This window comes from Macaca thibetana, chromosome 7, assembly GCF_024542745.1.
Source record: "Macaca thibetana thibetana isolate TM-01 chromosome 7, ASM2454274v1, whole genome shotgun sequence".
NCBI classification, from domain to species: Eukaryota; Metazoa; Chordata; class Mammalia; order Primates; family Cercopithecidae; genus Macaca; species Macaca thibetana.
The window spans coordinates 138,724,488-138,747,786 of record NC_065584.1 but is presented as its reverse complement, the minus strand read 5'-3'; the positions used below and the strand labels follow the sequence as shown (position 1 = coordinate 138,747,786).

General features: G+C 34.5%; 1 protein-coding gene across 3 annotated transcripts in view; it reads right to left on the bottom strand.

The window, feature by feature from the left end:
* UNC13C (unc-13 homolog C) overlaps window positions 1–23,299 on the bottom strand; it is a 753,954-nt gene that overhangs the window by 227,936 nt on the left and 502,719 nt on the right. For all 3 annotated transcript variants that reach the window (XM_050799780.1, XM_050799781.1, XM_050799779.1), the window contains one exon: window positions 8,753–8,886. In XM_050799780.1, the coding sequence (XP_050655737.1) occupies window positions 8,753–8,886 (134 nt within the window). The remainder of the gene's footprint in view (window positions 1–8,752; window positions 8,887–23,299) is intronic.

Here is a 23,299-nt window from a genome sequence, read left to right as displayed (position 1 = left end):
TAGACATGCGTAACAATTTTTTAAATTACTTTTGAAATTTTACTTTATATCTTTAGTGTCAGGTAGATTTTTATAACAGATCTGTGGTTTTTTCTGCTATCTATTCTGCCCACTATGAACTCCAGGTCTGCAAAACCGATCTCTTGTAGGAAATAAACCATTTGCCTAGATCCTAAGAATTCAAATTAAAGCATTTTTTTTTTTTTTTTTTTTACATTTCAACAGAAAACAAACTGCAACTATATTGGAATACATGTGTCATTCCATATACTATTATATTGGATTAGTTATGCTACTTTGGTTCCAAAAATCAGAGGCTCAAGTAACTACAAATAATTAAAAAGTAATTTTTGTAAGGATACTTTGGGTAATGGAAAAACAAAACTAAACTCCATTGCCACATTCTACTGGAACCCAAGAAAAACCAAACTCTGTCTACTGGAGTCAAACAGCCCCTGGAGTCAGGCTTTAGGGAGCCTCAGACAAGACAGACAAGATGCTCCCTCAGGGTTTAAGGCAGCGCTGAGGAGTGCGTTGAATGACCGCAGACAGGGATCTTCACGCACAAAGTCCTCCAGTATGTGACTCTGCTATTCTTGTATCTGCTTTTCCTTCCAAGTATCCTTTCCCTCTACTCACTGCCCGCTACCTTCTTTTCTCTCAGTGCTATCTTCATTCCTGTTTATACTTCATTTTGACTTATTCTTAATTGTGGATCACCGACTACAGGTATCTCCAAATTCGTAAACTTTCAGTGTCTATACTCCCTGTCAGCTGAGTCATTCTCAGGATTTTTTGGTACAGTTTCAGAGAGGGAACCTAGTTTCTCTGTTCTCATAAGGCTGTGTCAACAAGGATGTATAGGAGGCGTTTAATCACAGAATGACTTGTGACTGTGGCAGGCACAGGCCCAGTAGTTAATCAGTTTCAGACTCCTGATTAATTTCGTACATATCTCTTTTAGAAATTAAATATTTGTGACTCTAGCCTTGCATGGTGCCTGGCATATATTAAGGGTTCGATACATATTTATTAAATTGAAATGAAACTGTTAATGAAAAACAAAAGTCCAATAGAGCAGAAAAGAAAAGAATGAGATAAAATACTTTAGGTTAAAAGAAAGAATTAAATATTTACCTTATCTTTCCTATATTTACTATGTATTAGGGTAACCAAGTAAGTAACCCTAATTAATGAAAGAAAGTTCTTCTTTGTAAAAAATTCTAACGAATAAATGTTGAAGAAATGATAACCTTATAAAACCACCATTTTGTCATCCCTAATGGAATAGCAAATTCTGAAGTGATCATAAATAAATGAAACCATTAGAGGAAAGGTTGATGAAGACATTTTCAAAGAAGAAATAAGGCTGGCAGCACTAAGCACTGATAACATCACTACAAGGGAATAACCAGATAATGTCCTACCTGATGTGACATAGTATGAAGTACACACAGTCACTTGTGAAGTGTTCTTAAAAAAATGAACCTGAAATATTCAGCTATGGAGAGTATTAACTATGAAGGAACAAGTTAATTAGCAGCACAAGGAGGCAAATGGAATAACCCAGAAAGTGGCATATTCTAAAGGATAGTGAACATAGCTTCTTTCAGAAGTCAATGGTATAAATAAAATAAAAGGGAGGGGGGACTTAACTAGTATGAAAGAGACTTGTAACACATAATAACCATATGTAATGCTTATACCTTATTTGGATCCTGATTGAAACAAAACAATGTAAAAAAATAACTTCTTTAAAGAAAATCAGAAGCACTTGATTATGAAATAGGGATTACACAATACCAGGCAATTACTGTTAATGTTATTAGTTGTGCTGTACAAAAGAAAGCCATGATTTTTAGGGATAAATGCTGAACTAAGAAGGGATGAAATGATAGGATGTCTGAAGTTTGTTTAAGATAATTCAGCCAAAAGAAAAAGAAAGTGAAAACTCAAGAGTATAGATGAAGAAAATATCACAAAATTTTGATAATTGTTGAATTAGAATGATGGCTATACAGAACTCTACTGCATAGTCTCTGTACTTTATTGTATGATTAACACTTTCACAACAATTTCTTAAATATAAAAGTAATTTAGGGAACCCATAGTGTAAGCAAACAGACCAATAACTTTACTACTCTGAAAAACATTATTTCCAAAACAGAAAGAACAAAGGCAAATCCTAATCAAAGTAGCTTAAACCTAAACTTCCTCAATTCAGCAAATAAAATACACTGTCTTTAAAAACATCCAATTTGAAACTAATGTTCTGGCTCATCATATAACCCTGTGAGGGGAAAAATAAGCAAATTTTATCCTTGCAAATGGAAGACAATCTTTCAAAATTGGTCCATTTTCTACTCAATACACTGAGATACTTTCTGCTATCTACACTTAATGAAGAGAGAAAATGAGTTGAGACTTCACTGTATGTATACTTTTGGAGAAAACTAAAAGAAATTACATATTATAGTGCAATGCATACAAACATGAGATAACAGAATGGATGAAACATATTTCTGCTTATGTTTTGGTATGCATAACAAAAACAAAGTAATATGAAGTCACAATAGTTTTAGCAAAATGAGTAAAATTTTCTGAATATTTAGAAATAATTAAGATTTCTTACTTTTAGGCATATATAGCTAAACTTCTCTATATTATGTATTTAATTGATATCAATCTAAAGGATTTCCATATGTATGTATACAACTCTCTGTTGCATATAATGCTTGCAAGTCACACAGATAACCAAATCTCTGTATATCAAAATATAAGTCACTGTGAATTTCTTTAAATTGATACTTCCTCCTGTATTTCTTATCTCCAATAATGATGCCCCTATAAATGTAACATTTCCATTGTCTCTGCTTCCTTAACACTCTACTCAATGCATTTAGTCATAAAGATCTTTTGATTTATTTCACAAATCTGACCTTAACTCTCCACCATCTTACACAAGGCTTTCATATCTTCTCACTGGATTACTGTGATAGTCATTTAACATTTATCTTCACTAACAGAAGAAAGACAATAATAAAAGAATGAGAAAAAAATTAATTTAAAACAGAAAACAAAACATTGAATAAAATCAAAAGCTGTTTTTTAAGACCAGTAAAATTTATAAATGTTCAGCCAGTTGGACAGAACAAAAGAGAGAAGACACAAAATATAAATATTAAGGATGAGAGATAGGAAAAATCAGTTCAGATTTAACAGACATAAAAAGGATAATAATAGACTGGCATAAACAACTACATGATGGAGAAATTTCACTACTTAGATTAAATGGAAAATTTCCTTGAAGATACAAACTACAAAAACCTAAACTGAACAAACAGGTAAACTAAACAGCCCTATATCTAATGAAGAAATAACATTTTTAGTTTAAAAACCTCCTACAATAAAACTCTAAGCCCAGATTATTTTTCCAGTAAGTTCTACCAAAAACTCAGAAAAGAAAATGTCAAATTTTATAAAAACTCTTTTGGCAAATCATACTGGAGGAAATACTGTCTAACTCATTTTATAAAGCCATCATTACATTGATATAAAAATCAGATAAAGACACTATAAGAAAATAAAACCAAAGATCAATATCCTCATAGACACAAATGCAAAAATACTTGACAAAATTTTATGAGTAAAATATAATAATATATAGGAAAGATTATACATCAAGACTATGTGGAGATTGTTCCAGGAATGCAAGGTTGGTTTAAAGTTAAACACTCCTCAGTATAATTCACCATACTGATGGTTGAAAAGCAAAATTGTGTGATTACCCTATTATGAGCAGAAAAGATATTTGACAAAATCCAACACCCTTTCATGATAAAAACTTTCAGAATAATAAGGATGGAACAGAACTTCCTCAACTTGATAAAGAATTATTCATGAAAAACATTTAGTTAACATGATATTCAATGGTAAAAGTCTGTATGCTTTCCTTATGAGATTAGGAATAAGGCAAGAATGTATGCTCTTCACTAATTTTAGTCAACATTGTCCTGAAGATTTTAGCCAGAGCAATAAGGCAAGAAAAATAATAAAATGCATCCAAATTGGAAAGATATAAGTAAAACCATCTTTATTTTAGACAACAATATGATGTATTTAAATAATCACAAGGAACCTACAAAAAAGTAAATTTAGGAAGGCTGAAGATATATATTTGTGTATCTATGTACTACTAACAAAGAATGGGAAATTGGAATTAAAAATACTATTTAAGATAGTAATAAAACTACTTAGAAACCAATTAACAAAGAATATGCAACACCTTTCCACTAAAGTAAAAAATTAAATAAGACCTTAATGCATGTACATACCATGTTCATGGATTATAAAATTCATATTGCTGTTTTCATTTCTCCCCAATAGATTTATACATTTAATGCAATATCAATCAAAAGTCAAGCAGACATTTTTCTTGTAGAAATTGATGAACTGATACAAATTTAAATGGAATTGCAAAGGAGCTAGAAGAGCCAAACAATTTTCAAAAATATAAATAAAGTTGAATAAATTTTACTATAATATTTCAAGATATGTTAGAAAATGATAGTCACCAAGATGTGCAGTACTGGTGTAATTACGGATATATAGATCAATGGAACAGAATACAAAGAACTTCAGAATTAACCTCTTACATATATAGTCAACTGAGTTTTCACCAAGGTGCCAAAGCAATTCAATGAGGAAAGAATAATTTTCAACAAGTAGAGATAAAAAATAGATAACCATATGAAAATGATCCCAAAGAAAGTTAAACTTGATTATAACACCAGTTAACAAGTAAAAATTAGCTTGAAATGAATTATAGACTTAAATGTAAGATGTCTAGAAGAAAACTGTGGTGTTGCAAACTGACTGCAGATTGCAAGGATTTCTAAAATAGAAATTTTTAAAAGCTTAAACTATAAAAGAAACTGATAAAAAATTGGACTATTCCATCAAAATTTAAAAAATATGCAATAACTATGCTCTTCAGAAGGCACTAGTAAGATAATGGAAAAGAAAGTTACAAACTAGAAGCATATATTGCAACATTTATTTCTGATGACAGAGCTTTATCTAGTACAGACCTTTACAACTCAACAATAATAAGATAAACATCCTAATTTGGAAATGGGAAAATGATTTTAACAGAAATTTCACCAAAGAAGATATATGAATTTCAAATATGCAGATAAAAATACAGTCAGTATCACTAGGATTCAGAAAGTGCAAATCAAAATCATAGTTAGATCATATATGCCTATTAGGATAGGTAAAATTAAAAGATTTATCAAACCAATTGTTGGCATAGTACAGCCACTTTGGAAAGCAGTTTGGCAGTTTTAATATTAAATACATACTTACCACATAACTCAAGAGAAATAAAAGAGTATGTCTATAGAAAGACTTGTAAACAAATATTCATGCAACCTAATCTTGAAAAAATACAAATTTTAACAGATGAATGAATAAACATATTGTGGTATATATGTATAAGGGAATACTACTCAAAAATAAAAGGAAACATAAAATAACATGGGTGAATCTCAAAATAGTTGTAATGAATAAAAGCAGCTGGACAAAAGAATGGAGAGAATCTATGAATACATTTACACATAATGATAACATTTCCAAACTAATTCATAGTACTAGAAAGCAGATAAGGGGTTGCCTGGGGATGGTGGAGGAGTGGATGAATTATAAAAGCGGATGAACTATTGGGGTAATGGCTATCTTCATTATTTTGAAAATAGTGATAATTTTGTGGTTAAATACATATGCCAGAACTATTCAAATTATACTATTTAAGTACATGAAATTGTATTATATTCAATTATACCTCAATAAACCTGTCAGAAAGAGAGAAAGAGAAAGAGAGACAGAAACCGAGACCTAAATCTGAAGTACTCTGCTTAATACTATTTAGTTTTAATGAAATATTGAAATTTCTAAAACATCTAAAATTCATTATAATTTTAAAAATTGAGAAAATATTATTCAAATAAATACTGTATTTCACTAATAAATCAACAACATGGGAACAGAACAGATACTGACTACATGTATAAATTTACTTTAATTTATTAATTCATTCAACAAATATGTATGCCTGAATATACATTAGTCAACAAAATAGAACTCTTTTCCCTCATGCTTATATTCTACTGTTACTGTAAACTTGTTATCAAATTTGAATAAGCAAAAGCCTACAGTGATTTCTCAAGCTCATGATAACAATAAGAACTTCACTAAATGATCTGAATCAATAATTATGCGTTACATTGAAAGATATTTTAAAATGTCCTATGTTTTAAAATCATTAAATTCACTTGCCTTTGCCTCTAAAACAAAACCCAAGCTACTTTTAACATGTCCTTCACATATTGATCTGGGCCTTCATTGTTAGTGACCATAATACACAATAACAGGGATTGTTTATTAATATTGCAGATTTCTGTGTCAATTTCAGGTTTTCTGAATCCATAGATTTGGGGTGGGGCTCAAGATCTGCAAATCCAACTAGTAGTCCATGTGATCCTTACCCTAGTGGTCTGGAATTTTTACTTTGTGAAATCCTGCATTAGTTTAAGTAGCCAAGGAGATGATTAATGAAGCATAAATGTGACAATACAGTATTCAAACAAAGAAACAGATATAAATGAAAATCTCACCACATTATACAAACACAACACTGGCCACCAGGACCCCATCTCAGTCTCCAGATGAGTTCACTTAAAGCATTTATTAAATTAAGTGAGAAACTAAATTGAATGATTTTCAGTATGCAAAAAAAGCTTTACAGCATCCTTAAAATCTGACCAAACACAATAATAAATAATGGATTCCAAATAGAGGAAGGCATTTGTTTTTTTCAGGGACAAGTTTTCAAAGGAAAAAAGTGGACTTAAACTCTGACATTAAAAACAAAATTAAAACCAAAACCAAAAACAATTCTCTCCCCATATGTCATTGCTAATTTTTATAACTTAGGCTTAATTTACTTCACAATTATAAATATATTTTTGCCATAAATATTATTTATTCCAGTTCCTTTACTACAGTTACATATAATCAACTAAAATCTTTGTATATATTTTGAGGTATATCACTAAAAATAAATCATAGATATTTTAATTTCTTCCATGATTTTATAATGTATTTTACTGGTCATATCCTGATTGAAGATACTTGGTAAACATAAAAAATTTCTTTGATTATTAAAGCCAAAGTTTCTTCATAGAACTGAATTTGTGTTTCTCAGCAGAAGTTTGTTTTCATCCAGCATCCATTTATAAAATGGCCTATCCCAGTCCAAGGACACAGTCTTGAAACAAGTTGTCAGTCTCCCAATCTTTCAGAAACCTACTCTGTCCTCAAGAAAGGTCCAAAGAGTAAATAAGAAAACAATCCTATTCCACAAAGTTGTCAGAGACCTAAGAAGTACTTCTCAGGATCCGTGATGAGATGATGACAGGTTATAGATTAAAAGAAGATCTTCTAGTCCTAACAGCAGAGAATAAAAGAGCAAAGTCTGTACAGAGATTGAAACACTAAGGTCTTCAGGAAGAAAAGGTGGATCTAAGAATTAGGTTTGGGGAGAAAGGGAGAAGAAAGTGAAAGGGTAAACTTAATGTAATGATGATTGTATACCAAAAATAGGACCACTTTCTCCACAATTAGGAATTGGGGGACTGTTGAAAATGGGTGGTTAACAGTAAGCAGAAAAGGATGAAGATTGAAATACTTAAATGTATTTCTTCTTTAATTGGAATTTTAATTGGAGCCAACATAAACAACGACCCTAATGGTCTTGACCAGTGTAGAGGATAAGAATACCAAACACATTTATCCATAGTAAGTCTGAGTCTACTTCACTGTTCTACTTTACTGTTTGTCTATTTCTGCTATCTTTGCTACCCATAACATTTCAGGTCTAACTAATATTGTCAAGACAATACTCTTCATTAACCAGATTGCAAGTGCCTAGCTGGTAGTCTGATGTTATATTTGCTTTTATGGTCTTTAATATGTGGGTGTAAAATAAAATCTAAATATGCAATATTAAAGTTGGATAGGATCTTGGAAATCATCTAATAATTACACCTTTGTTTTAGTTGGGAGGAAACTGAGACCCAAGGAAATTAGATAATTTGCCTAAGGTCACATAGCTAGTGGTATTTTGATAAAATGAGGATTTTTACAGTCTCTTCTAGAACAGTCATGAATTTTAATTCATCTATATTGTCTTAGAGGCATGAACTTTAGATTGTAATTTGTGAAAATTGACTTGTTTTATTAAATATTTTATTAAATTTGTTAAATCAATATGCATAGCTATTTTGAAAGCAGCTGTTGTGCCAAATGTTTATTATTCAAAAGCCACAATGCAATATGTTTAATACTAACTCTTCAAAATTATTTTTAGTTTTGGGGGAGTGCACATTTTTTTTCTTTTGAGACAATGGTATAGTTATGAAAGGATCCAGAGGAAAAGTTTTACATTACATAAAAATCAAATCTTGGAAAATATTTTTCTCCATATCCACAGATTCATACTCCATGGAGCTCAAATTAAAAATTCATAATATCATTTAATTGATATTTGCTGATAAAAGTTGAAAAATACCATTTTCTATAGCTTAATCATGGAAAAGTTTATTATTGTCATCAGAGTATGTTGCACTTAAAATATGTATTATTTTAACTTCAGTGGAATAAAATCCATTCATTTCCAAAACATTGTACTTACTGATTCAGGACAGGTGTGTAGGCAGTTTTATCCTCATCAATAATAGTGACCATCAGTGTAATAAGTTGGGGCCAAAAATCCAAATTCTTGGTGGTTGGTCCCTGATCTTCACGAGGAATGTCCTGTTTCTTACTCTGCTCACAAATTCACGCAACATGCAAAAGAAAAGGTTAAATGGGATGACTTTAGTTAGATGTCACTGTCAAATAGAAGATCAAAGAAAAATGATTACGGAAATGAAATTCTTAGATTATGGGAGTTAAAGCTGTTAAACTCAGGTTTCTTTTCTTCATTGAATGGCATCCCATAGAATAAACTCACAGTGGCCAGGCTTGTATTTCCAATCACTTTTTAAATTTTGGTTTAACTTCCATTGCTTTTTTTATTGTTGTTGTTCTGGATTGGAGGTTTTTCCTCCCTCTGATGATTATAGTTCGTGACCTTAAGAATTACTATTATAGAAATTATGCCTTTAATGTGGCTTCTTCCAAGGATGAAAATTGAATTTTGTGTGTGCAAAGGTGTGTGTTTGTGTGTGCGTGCAAGTATGTGTGCATAAAATTTATCTTGTCTAAATATTTTGCTCAGTTACATCAGTAGTAAGTATGCCGAACCGACAGCTGCCTGGTTGCAAACTCAGTACTGTTAAATCCCACAATACATATGCAACATTAATGACTTAAACTCTCCCTTCTTACACACAAATGTATCTAGATAACCAAAATTTTGTGTTTGCCTTTTTCTCTTTTTTCCTTTTTTAAAAACATCTTTGAATCTTTCTTAATTTACCACTCTCCTCAAAATCTTCAACTGTCATTCTAGAAAGCAGAATGTGACATAGGATGATCTAGATTTACTTTGAGGTTAACAGAGTACAATAACAATCTTGAATGTTGCACATATAAATTTCATACTCAACATATGCAACTCTTTACAACATCTAGATAAGTTAATTTGGTCATTTATTTTGGTGGGTGTTCCTTTAGAGCACTTCTTTTACATTTACTCGTTAAAATTGGGTTAAAAAAATAGGCAGAGATAAATTTTCACTTAAGCGTATGGAAATTTTTGCTAAATCCTCTGCAAGCTTATAGGTGCAGGATATTTGAAAACATCAGCTTATGGCTCCGGAAACTCAAAGACTCTGGTGTAAAATGAGAATTAGATTTTATTTGGCCCAAACTATTGCCATATCCAATTGCCATGTCTTCTGTAACCAGGTCAGCTACCCTCTCAGTTGAATGGTTGTATATGCGTATTTTCCAGTGCAAATCATGATGTGTAACCATATTCTGTTGAGTTGTCATTTAATTATTATTCTCACTTAACTTAAAAGATAGCCCTATAGTAAACTCACTTAATACTAGAGACCTCTCTAGTCTTAGACTATAATGTACTTTTAAGAGCATGTATTTCCCTAGGGTACATCCAAGAGTCGTTGATTTACATTTATGTTTGAAATGCAGCAGATGTTAAAACTTGCAGAACTAAATTAAAATGGTAAAAAAATTAGTGGCTGACATAAAATACTTCAAATGTTCAGAATGAATTATAAGCAGTCTCCAAAGATCTTAAGAAGTATGTACATGTGATCCGCGAAAACAACTTGAAAGTTCTTGGCAAGCTTCCTCTTTCAATTCCTTCGTTATGTCAGTCAACTTTAGGAAGTAATGGGCAGTAATGCAGGCTTACAAATATCAAGCTTTACTGTCTTTTAAGTTAGAACTTTTATTAAAATTTATTTTTATTTTGTGAACAGGATTTTGTTATCACCACAATAATGTAATTATTTGTGCATTATATTAAGCTCAATAGATTTCTAAAGGATTTAGAAATCCAGATAACCTGGTGCGTTGTGAAGGTTATAAATAAAACTGCTTCCAATGGCCACGGTGGGGAGATATTTGGTATTAGAACAGTATCATTAATTATCGTCATATGTACATCGCCAAACTATATGTCTTATAGGTTTTAAGTAATGTGATTAAATGAAATAAAATTATTATACATGATATGTGTAACATCACAGTCACTTCTCATCATTTTGCTAAGAGTGACATGGAAAAGAGGAGAGACAGAAGCAGTTGAAATATGCATTCATTTCCAAATCCCTTACCTGTCACAAATTGTACTTCCATCACTCTTTTTTATGACACCAGAAGATTACTGATGATGCTATTTTTCACATCCTACTATGTTTGTTGCTTTAGAATAAATCAAACTTGATGTTGAATCATTAAGTTTTTGCATAGCACACAATACTATCATAAATCAGGCTCTCCCTACTTTAATAGCACATTGTAAGAGACTGCATGCTTAAGGGATGAGGTCTAATCTGGTGTATTATAAATTTCTTAAGAATTAAGTTTATCTATGTAAAACTTTTTAATGTACCCTAGAAATCTAATAGGGCATTAACCTTATGATTGGAAAAATTAAGGTTATGATAGTAGAAATTAAGAAAAGCTTATAATAAGTGTATTCATACTGATTGAAACATTACTATGAATAATGTTATGAAATAACAATTTGTTATATCAAGAAAATATGGTAATTATAAATCATTTAATAATAAATAAAAATACATTCATTAAAATATGACCCAGGAAATCAATCATAATTATAGTGATTATTATAATAGTGATTAAAATTATTTTGTTAATAGATTATTGAAGAAACAGACTTTAAAGAAAATCTGTAAGGGTATAATGGGGAGGTAATTTTTGAAAGTGGAAAGTTGCCAGGTTATAGGATTATCTGAAGAAAGTTCCCATGGTCATGTTTACAAAGGATATTTCATTACAGAAAAGCATATACAGAAAAGCTTTTACAGACAAGCTGATGGGATGTATATTACACTTTCATGATATCAGATAAGAAAATATAAGTATATTCCATCAAGAAGAGATCAATATATAGAAAGAGCCATTACATGCAAAAGAAAGTACTGAAATAACAAATGATATCTTCAAGTTAGTGGAACTTTACAATACTTTAAAAACGGTTATAAAATATTTCTGTGGCATTCAATGTATTCATTCAATAAACATGTAATTGTGAAATGCTGCTTCTAAGGAGCTGACAAGACTAGGGCTGGGAGGAGACATTTGGTAGAAAAATGCAAAGACCGGCCGGGTGCAATGGCTCATGCTTGTAATCCCATCACTTTGGGAGGCTGAGGTGGGTGGATCACCTGAAGTCAGGAGCTGGAGACCAGCCTAACCAACATAGGGAAACTCCATCTCTACTAAAAATGCAGAAACTAGCTGGGCATGGTGGCCCGTGCCTGTAGTCCCGGCTACCTGGGAGGCTGAGGCAGGAGAATTGCTTGAACCTGAGAGGTGGTGGTTGCAGTGAGCCAGGATAGCACCACTGCACTCCAGCCCAGACAACAGAGCAAGATTCCATCACAGAAAAAAAAAAAGAAAAGAAAAGAAAAATGCAAAGACAGGCTACGTAAACACAAAAACACATGACAGATGCCTACTATATTTGAATAATTACTAGTAAAATGTGCTATAACAGCTTTTGATGAAGTGTGCTTCTCTAACGTTTCTTCTACTCTATGTTAGTATCGCGTACTTACACACACAAGGGCCAGGGCTCAACCAACTTAAAAATTTTTGCTTAAACAAAGTTAAATACATTATTTTCAGATTTCCTGAAGCCTTTAATATGCTACTATGCATGGTGATTCTCTAAGATTGTGGTTCTCCAACTTCAGTGTGCAACAAACACAGATAGGTTCCTAGGTCCTGGGACCCATCGTTCCTGATTCATTAGGTCTAGGGTAAAGCTTGAAAATGTGTATTGAGAATGACCTTTCAAGTAATGCTGATGCTTCTGCTCCAGGAACCAACTTGAGAACCACTTCTCTAAAAGGTAATACTAAAGCATTAGTTTCTCAAATGGATTTGAACTTGATAAAGCCCGCCATTCTCTTCCTGTTCCTCCACCTCATCGTGCCAGACTTTTCACAGAGTAAGCGTTTTTCTGAACACACTTTGGGAAATAAAAGACTAGAGAGATAAATGCAGCGGTCAAATCATGAAAAGTTTTGTGTGTTATGTCAAGGAGTTTGCATTTAAACCAAATATGATAAGGACTATTAAAAGATTTTAAACATAGGAGGACTTGGTTACATTTGTGTTTTAAATGATTTGGCAGTTTACTTATTAACTTAAAGAGTTAATAAGTTTACTTATTTTACTAATAAGTTTACTAATAAGTTTACTTAGTTTACTTATTAACTTAAAGAGTTAATAAGTAAAATTGTTGGAACTTATTGACTAATGGGTGAGAAGGAAAAGAGAAAAGGAGGAATCTAGAAGATAATTAGGTAGACCTGTCTGAAGTTTCAAAGGCATTCTGAAACCTGTTGATGTAGATTTAAAAAATTCCAGTATATATGTGGCAGCTAAAATTATGAAGTAAATAAGATTGCTCAAAAAGAGAGAGATAAATATGTGACCACAGACAAAACCTTAGAGAAAAAGTCTAAAAAACAATAAGAATAAAATTTTTAAGAGACATAGGTAAAGGAGAGAGGCCCCTATTGAAACGGAAGAGAATGAGATCCAGAGTCTATGTGAAATAACTAGCTTCAAGCACAAATAAGAATGTGACTTGCTCTGAGTAAGATAATAAAAAAACTTGCAGATAAGCCTTGTTGGTGGTGAGAAAAGTTAGCTAGGAATTTCCTTTTTTTTTTTTTTTATTATTATACTTTAAGTTCTAGGGTACATGTACATAATGTGCAGGTTTGTTACATATGTATACTTGTGCCATGTTGGTGTGCTGCACCCATCAACTCATCAGCACCCATCAATTCGTCACCTCTCCCCCCTCCCCATGATAGGCCGCGGTGTGTGATGTTCCCCTTCCCGAGTCCAAGTGATCTCATTGTTCAGTTCCCACCTATGAGTGAGAACATGCGGTGTTTGGTTTTCTGTTCTTGCGATAGTTTGCTGAGAATGATGGTTTCCAGCTGCATTCACGTCCCTACAAAGGACACAAACTCATCCTTTTTTATGGCTGCATAGGAATTTCCTTTTTGAGAGAAGAGGTGGTGCACAGTGTACTGGAGGAGTAGTAAAAGTCTGAAATTGCACCTGTGAGGAATGAGAGACAGCCTCGGGTTGGACCCATAGTGGCATTGCCAAGCAGTGTGGGGTGGCTCTCGGAACTTGTAGTGACACTATGCTGGACCATTATGAGTTTTCTCTAGTATTGAATGTAGAAGCCTAAAAGCCAGAATGTTGGATGTGCTTCTGGAGTATACAATAGAAACAGGAAAGGAGAATGAGATTTAAATATTTAATGAGAATTACTGTAGTGCTAGAACAAATATGTATTTTGGTCTGGAGGAAGAAAGGAAAAAAAGGAAGGGAAGGTGAAGAAACAGATGTAGAGGAAACACGGAGTGAAAAAGGCAGAAGGACAGGAAATTGAGGTCAGTAGGATATTTGTGTTTAGTCATTCAGCTCATGGGAAAGGGAATCAAGAATGGAGATTAGGTGAAAGACTCTAGAAATGAGGAGGTCTAGGAGAGGCCAAATGGACTGTGGTATTTCTGAACAGAACTTAAAGAATATGTGTGCTTGTGTGGGTGTGTATAAGAAGGTGACTTTTGCAATGTGCATACCAAGGTACCTATAGTCAAGGCAGCTAAGCAATGATTAAAAGTCAATGATTAAAAGGTTTGCTGATGCCAAGAATTTGAATAATCAGGACAGGGTAGATACAAAGAAACAAAAAAAGAAAACAAGATAGATATAAGTCTGAATATTTTACAAGAGGTAAGCTTTAAAATGTCATAAATATGTAGCAAGATAAAATAATATTAAATCATTAACTAGATAGCTCTTATATGATGTGTTTGTAACTTCTTCTGATTACAAATTGATTGTTTACCTATTCATAATTCTGAGATAAGGAAATGTTAGCTATAGAAGTTCATAGGTTAGAAAAATGGGCCCTCTCTCATTAGTTTTGAGGTAGGAGATGAGCAGGACTTGTTCTCCAAATCGGTGGGGTTATGATCCCACTGATGAAAACAGGATCTGATCAAAACATGATGTAGTAAAGAAACCAGCTAAATCAAAATGGGGATGAAAGCAACCTCTAGTTGCCCTCATTGTTAATTATGCACTAATTATAATGCATTAGCATGCTAAAGGACACTCCCAGTAGCACCATGACAGTTTACAAATGCCACAGCAATGCCCGGATGTTACCTTATATGGTTTAAAGGAGAGAAACCCTCAGTTCCAGGAACTCCACATCCCTTTTCTAGAAAATTATTTACCATATAATTAAGGAGTAGCTACAAATCTAGCTAACTGGTGCTAGATCCACAAGTGTTACTTTGCCTGTGGGGTAGCCCTGCTTTGTCATGGAGCAGCCATTTTCCTGTATTCTGTTGGTCTAACAAACTTGCTTTGCTTTCACTTTACTCTGTTGGTTCATTTTTGAATTATTTCCTGCATGATGCCAAGAACACTTCTTGGCTGGGTCCCAATATTGGGGTTCGCCTGCATCAGTTTAGAAGTAGAGTCTAAAGTTTCAGATACCCAGGGGATCAAGGATCCTTGTGAAGAGCAATGTGGACAGTTTATAAGCTAGGAAAATAGAGGGTAATGTTTCTACTCTACATTTAGACGGGATTGAGAAAGAGAATTTCTCCAAGTGCTCTTCCCCTAGCTCAAGGTATTTTATTGAGACATTCCTGACGTCAGTGGAGCCACATGCCTTACTTCTCTCTTCCAGATACTGCTGCCTTCACCTTACCACCTAATGCTACCTCCACTACTTTCAAAAACAGCAACAGGCATCTTTTCAACTCATTCCAATTCAATTCTCATTTAAAAAAACTGTTAGCCATGAAGACTGAACATACAAATGAATAATGTCTAGACCATATCTGATAGAACTCTGGCCCACAATCTCTGCATCAACAAGTCCAGGAGGCCAAACCACAACCTTTGCAGCAACTGACCTGGAATAGTAAGGATTTGGTCAATGGCTGCCAGCTTCCTTATATTTTGCCCTAATTTTTAACTGAGAACCAACAAGAGAAAGCCAAATATACTCCCTAAACAAATCACACAGGATGTGTCACTTCCATTTAACTGACTCCTAGCTTTCCCATGCTAACATGCTCCAAACACATCACACCTGAGGTCTTCCATGATTTTTATTATAAGGCTTTTCCACTTCCCTGCCTGACTTTGAGTCTCTGCCAAGTACTAGTGATGGTAGCTGACTTTATTGCTACAGCAATGTCTGAATAAATAAACTGTCTATTCTCACTTGGATGTTCTTCATTTATTTCCAAACATTAAAGTCAAATACCATTATCATCATTTTAGAGATAAATAAACTGAGGGTTATCTTAATTTCCACATCCTCTTAACTGAAAATAACACAAATTAGTAGCTTCGGCTTTTTTCTCTTTAGCGTCAATTCCAAGACCTGGTCGAGTTTATAGACACAGATAGCAACCGTCACCTCACATGAATAATATGGAGCTAATTTTCATTTTGTGTTATATATCTTGAATGGGAAGAAAAGTTTTCAGAGAACAAAATGATTGATACCTGTGTTAAATGCCTTTGCACTTCCTGAGTTCTCAAATGTCACAACTCCTGAGCATTCATTTGCAGTCTGAGAATTATAGGCACAATCAAGGTCTAGCTGTAAGTTAATTTCCATTTGATTTTCCCCCAGTTTTAGAGCATTCTTTTTTCCCCCTTTTACTGATATATAATAATTTACAAATTTATGGGGTACATGTGAGTGTTCATTGCGTGCATAGAACATGTAAAGATTAAGCCAGCATATTTGGAGTATTCACCACCTTGAGTGATTATGATTTTTATTTGTTGATACCATTTCAAGTCCTGTCCTCCAGTTACTTTGAAATGTGCATAATATTATTGCTAAGTATAGTAACCCTAGTCTGCTCTCAAATATTACAACTTATTTCTTATATCTAACTATATTTGTATGTCCATAACCAACCCCTCTTCATCCTGCCCCCCTCCAAACCTCACTACAACCCACACTTCCCAGTCTCTGGTATCTATCATTCTATTCTCTATTTCCATGATATCAAGTGTATTAGCTCCCACGTATAAATGAGAATATATGGTATTTGTCTTTCTGTGCCTGGCTTATTGTACTTAATGTAATGACCTCTCCAGTTCCACCCATGTGATTGCTAATGACATGATTTCATTATTTTTATGGTCAAGTAGTATTCTATTATGAATATATACCATATTTTCTTTATCTGTTGTTCCCTTGATGACACTTAGGTTTGTTTCATATCTTTCCATAGTACTGAAGGACTTCCAGTACTGTGTTGAACGGAAGTGGTGAAAGTGGCCATCTTTCACCATGGGCACTTAGGTTGATTCCATATCTTTCCACTATTCTTTGTGAATAATGCTGCAATAAACCATGAGTACATATTTCCCAGTAGTGGGATTGCTATATTCTATGGCAATTCTGTTTTCCATAGTAGTTGTACTAATTTATACTCTCACCAACAGTGTGTAATAGTCCCCTTTTCCTCACGTCCTTGCCAGCATCTGGCATTTTATGTCTTTTAAAAATTATAGCCATTCCAACTGGAGTAAAATGATGTCTCATTGTGGTTTTGATTTGCATTTCCCTGATGATTAATGATATTGAGCATTTTTTATATACCTGTTGAACATCTGTATATCTTCTTTTGGGAAATATCTATTCATATCCTTTGCCCACTTTTTAATAGAATTATTATTTTTTACTATTGAGATGTTTGAGTTCCCCGTATATTCCAGATATTGATGCCCTGTAGGATAAATAATGTTCAAATATTTTCTTTAATTCAAGAGGATGCCTCTTCACTCTGTTGAGTGTTTCCACTGTTGTGCAGAAGCTTTTAACTTTACTATGATCTCAGTTGTCTATTTTTGGTTTTGTTGCTTATGCTTTTGAGCTGTTAGCCATAAAATCTTTCCCTAGAAAGATTTTCTGAAGACCAATGTCCTGAAGAATTTTCCCTCTGTTTTCTTCTAGTAGTTTTATAATTTCAGGTTTAACATGTAAGTCTTTAACCCATATTGAGTTGCCTTTTGTATATGGTAGAGACAGGGGTCCAGTTTCATTCTTTTGCATATAGTTATACAGTTTCCCCAGCACTATTTCTTGAAGAAAGTGTGCTTTCCCCAATGTATGCTCCTGGAATCTATGTTGAAGATGAGTTGGCTGTAAATATGTGGATTTATTTCTGGGTCCTCTATTCAGTTTCATTGGTCTATGTGTTTACTTTCATACAAATACCATGCTGTCATGGTTACAATAGCTTTGTAATATGTTTTGATGTCAGATAGTATGATGCCTCCAGGTTTGTTGTTTATGCTCAGGGTTGCTTTGGCTATTTCAGCTCTTTACTTGTTCCATATGAATGTTAGAATTGTGTATTACATTTCTGTAAAAATGGCATTGGTATTTTGATAGGAATTACATTGAATGCATAGATTGCTTTGGGTAGTATGGTCATTTCAATAATATTAATTCTTCTGATTCATGAACAAGCAATCTCTTTCCATTTGTTTGTGGCTTCTTCAATTCCTTTCATCAGTGTTTTGCAGTTTTCCTTCTAGAGGTCTTTCACTTCCTTGATTAAATTTATTCCTAGGTATTTTTTTGTAGCTATTGAAAATGAGACTGCCTTCTTAATTTCTTTTTTGGTTATGCCATTATTGGCAGATAGAAATGCTGCTGATTTTTGTACGTTGATTTTGTATCCTTCAACTTTACTGACTTTGTTTATAAGTTCTAAGAATTTCCTGGTAGTCTTTTGGATTATCTAGACCTAAGATCATTTTATCCACAAAAAGGGACAGTTTGACTCTTTTCTAAATTTGGTGACTTTTATTTATATTTCTTGACTGATTTCTCTGGCAAAGACTTCCAGCACCGTGTTGCATAGGAATGGTGAAAGTGGGCATTTTTCACCATTTGTTTCATTTCTTAGAGAAAATGCTTTCAAATTCCCCCCTTCAGTATGATGTTAGCTGTGAGTTTATCATATATGGTATTTATTATTTTGAGGTATGATATTTCTATGCCTAGTTTGCTCAGAGTTGTCTTTTTCTGCATCTATTGTGATAATCCAATGGGTTTTGTCTTTCCTTCTGCTGACATGATGTATCACATTTATTGACCTGAATATGTTGAACTATGCTATCATCCTTGGGATAAATCTCACTTGATCATGATGCATTATCTTTTTAATGTGTTGTTGCATTCAGTTTGTTAGTATTTTGTAAGGATTTTTGCATCTATATTTATCAGAGATATTGGTCTATAGCTTTTTTGTGTGTGTCTTTGTCTGGTTTGAGTATTAGGATAATGCTGGCCTCATAGAATGAGTAGGGAGAATTCCCTACTCAATTTTTTGCAATAGTTTAAGAAAAAGTGGTATTCATTCTTCTTTATATGTTTGGTAGAATTCTGCAAGGAAACCATCTTGTCCTGAGCTTTTATTTGTTCACAGAATTTCCATTACTGATTCAATGTTGCTCCTCATTATTGGCCTGTTTAGACTTCCTGTTTCTTCCTCATGGAATCTTGGTAAGATGTATGCTTCCAAGAATATATTCACTTCCTCTAGGTTTTTCAGTTGGTTAGTGTATAGTTGTTAATAATAATCTCTGGTGATCTTTTGTATTTCATAGTATTAGTCATAATGTCTCCTTTTTCATTTCTGATGTCTGTTTTGGGCTTCTTGCTTTTTTTTTGGGTAGTCTAGTTAGCAGTTTAATAAACGTTTAAATATTTTTGAATAGCCAACTTTTGTATTGGTTTCTTTAGTCTCTATTTTGTCTAGTTCTGCTCTGATCTTTATTATTTCCTTCCTTCTGCTAATTTTGGGTTTATTCTTGCTTTTCTAGTTGCTTGAAGTGTATCATGAGACTCTTTGAAATCTTTCTGAGTTTTTTTTTTTTTCATTGTTGTTTTTGTTTGTTTTTGGGATAGGGTCTCACTCTGTTGCCCATACTGGAGTGCAGTGGCTCGATCTTGGCTCACTGCAGTCTTAACCTTCTGGGCTCAAGTGACACTCCCATCTCAGCCTCCTGAGTAGCTGGGACTACAGCATATGCCACTACACCAGGATACTTTTTGCATGTTTTGTGGAGATGGAGTTTTGCCATATTGCCCAGGCTTGTCTCAAACTCCTGGGCTTAAGCAATCTGCCTGCCTCTGCCTCCCAAGTCTCCCAAAGTGTGGGGACTATAGGAGTGAGCCACTGAGCCCAGCCTCACTTTTTGTCTATGTAGTTGTTTGGTGCTATAAACTTTCCTCTTAGCATTGCTTTTTCCTACAGAAATTAATATTTTGTATTTCCATTTTTCTCTCTCTCAAGAAATGTTTTAATATAAATCTTAATTTTCTTATTGACCTAATGGTCATTCAGGAGTGTGTTGTTTTCCAAGTATATGTATGGGTTCTAAGGTCCCTCTTGCTATTGATTTCTAGTTGTACTCACTGTAGTCCGAGAAGATACATTATATGATTTTGATTTTTAAAATATTTTGAAACTTGTGGACTAACATGTGTTTTGCTCTGGATGCTCAGCATCATTTATTATCAGGGAAATGCAAATTAAAACCACAATGAAATATCATCTTTCGCTTGTCAGAATGGCTATCATCAAAAAGACAAAACATAACATGTATTGGTTAGGATGTAAAGAGAACTCTTACACACTTTTGGTGGGAATGTAAATCAGTACAGCTATTATGGAAAACAGTCTCTTTCTCATAAAACTAAAAATAGAACTACCATATGATCCAGCTGTACCACTGTATATATATCCAAAAGATATTAAATCCGCATGTCAAAGAGATAGTGACACTCCCATATTCACTGTAGCATTATTCACAAGAGCCAAGATATGGAATCAACTTAAGTAGCCATCAATGAATAAATGGATAAAAACCATACATATGTATAAACACAGTGGAATCCTATGTAATCTTAAAGAAAGGAAATCTTGCTACATGGATGGACTTGGAGAACATTATGTTAAGGGGATTAAGCCAGGCACAGAAAGATAAATATCACGCTAATGTATGGAATCTAAAAAAGTTGATCTCATAGAAGTAGACAGTAGAATGGTGTTTAACAGGGGCAGGGATGGTTGGGTTGGGTTGGGGGTGGGGGCTTAGAGAGCTGTTGGTCAAAGGACACAAAATTTTAGTTAGAAGGAATAAATTCAAGAGATCTACTGTATGACATGTTTACTATAGTTAAGAGTATATTGTATGCTAGAAAAATGCTAAGAGAGTAGATATAAATTGTTCTCACCATAGAAATATAATTATGTGAGGCAAAGTATCTATTAGCTAGATTGAGTCATTTCACAATGTATATATCCTTCAAAACATCATGTTGTGCATGATAAATTCAATCTATCTTTTAATTTAAAAAACTAATAATTTTAAAATCCATACCAAAAATACTTTGAGCAAAGTGTGAATTGCAACTTATACAGAGAATGTAAAAGAAACATATGTGGAATGGAACTGGAGCCAATATTCACAGCTCCTATTGACCATTGTTTTTCTAAGTCTGGTCCATGGATCTTCTACATCAGAACAATGTAGGTTGCCTGATAGAAATACAGTTGATTTTAAAGCCTCTATTGTAGACCTACTAAATCAGGACAACTGAAACTACGGCCCACAAATTTGACCTTACATAAATAGCACTGCTCTTATGAAGCCTCATGTTCATAGGAAAAGTTCACTGGTAACTTATAATAAAGTCAGATTAAAAACAGGACTCGGTAGGGGGGCAGAGCAAGATGGCCGAATAGGAACAGCTCCAGTCTCCAACTCCCAGCGCGAGTGACACAGAAGACCAGTGATTTCTGAATTTTCAACTGAGGTACTGGGTTCATCTCACTAGGGAGTGCCAGACAATCAATGCTGGTCAGCTGCTGCAGCCCAACCAGCGAGAGCTGAGCAGGGTGAGGCATCGCCTCACCTGGGAAGCGCGAGGGGGAAGGGAATCCCTTTTCCTAGCCAGGGGAACTGAGACACACAACACCTGGAAAATCGGGTAACTCCCACCCCAATACTGCGCTTTAAGCAAACAGGCACACCAGGAGATTATATCCCACACCTGGTCAGGAGGGTCCCACACCCACGGAGCCTCCATCATTGCTAGCACAGCAGTCTGCGATCTAACCACAAGGCAGCAGCAAGGCTGGGGGAGGGGCGCCCGCCATTGCTGAGGCTTAAGTAGGTAAACACAGCCGCTGGGAAGCTCGAACTGGGTGGAGCTCACAGCAGCTCAAGGAAACCTGCCTGTCTCTGTAGACTCCACCTCTGGGGACAGGGCACAGCTAAACAACAACAAAAAAAGCAGCAGAAACCTCTGTAGACACAAACGACTCTGTCTGACAGCTTTGAAGAGAGCAGTGGATCTCCCAACACAGAGGTTGAGATCTGAGAAGGGACAGACTGCCTGCTCAAGTGGGTCCCTGACCCCTGAGTAGCCTAACTGGGAGACATCCCCCACTTGGGGCAGTCTGATACCCAACACCTCACAGGGTGGAGTACACCCCTGAGAGGAAGCTTCCAAAGTAAGAATCAGACAGGTACACTCGATGTTCAGAAATATTCTATCTTCTGCAGTGTCTGCTGCTGATACCCAGGCAAACAGGGTCTGGAGTGGACCTCAAGCAATCTCCAACAGACCTACAGCTGAGGGTCCTGACTGTTAGAAGGAAAACTATCAAACAGGAAGGACACCTACACCAAAACCCCATCAGTACGTCACCATCATCAAAGACCAGAGGCAGATAAAACCACAAAGATGGGGAAAAAGCAGGGCAGAAAAGCTGGAAATTCAAAAAATAAGAGTGCATCTCCCCCTGCAAAGGAGCGCAGCTCATCGCCAGCAATGGATCAAAGCTAGATGAAGAATGACTTTGACGAGATGAGAGAAGAAGGCTTCAATCCATCAAACTTCTCAGAGCTAAAGGAGGAATTACGTACCCAGCGCAAAGAAACTAAAAATCTTGAAAAAAGAGTGGAAGAATTGATAGCTAGAGTAATTAATGCAGAGAAGGTCATAAACGAAATGACAGAGATGAAAACCATGACACGAGAAAGACGTGACAAGCTTCAGTAACCGACTCGATCAACTGGAAGAAAGAGTATCAGCGACTGAGGATCAAATGAATGAAATGAAGTGAGAAGAGAAACCAAAAGAAAAAAGAAGAAAAAGAAATGAACAAAGCCTGCAAGAAGTATGGGATTATGTAAAAAGACCAAATCTACGTCTGATTGGGGTGCCTGAAAGTGAGGGGGGAAATGGAACCAAGTTGGAAAACACTCTTCAGGATATCATCCAGGAGAACTTCCCCAACCTAGTAGGGCAGGCCAACATTCAAATCCAGGAAATACAGAGAACGCCACAAAGATACTCCTCAAGAAGAGCAACTCCAAGACACATAATTGCCAGATTCACCAAAGTTGAAAT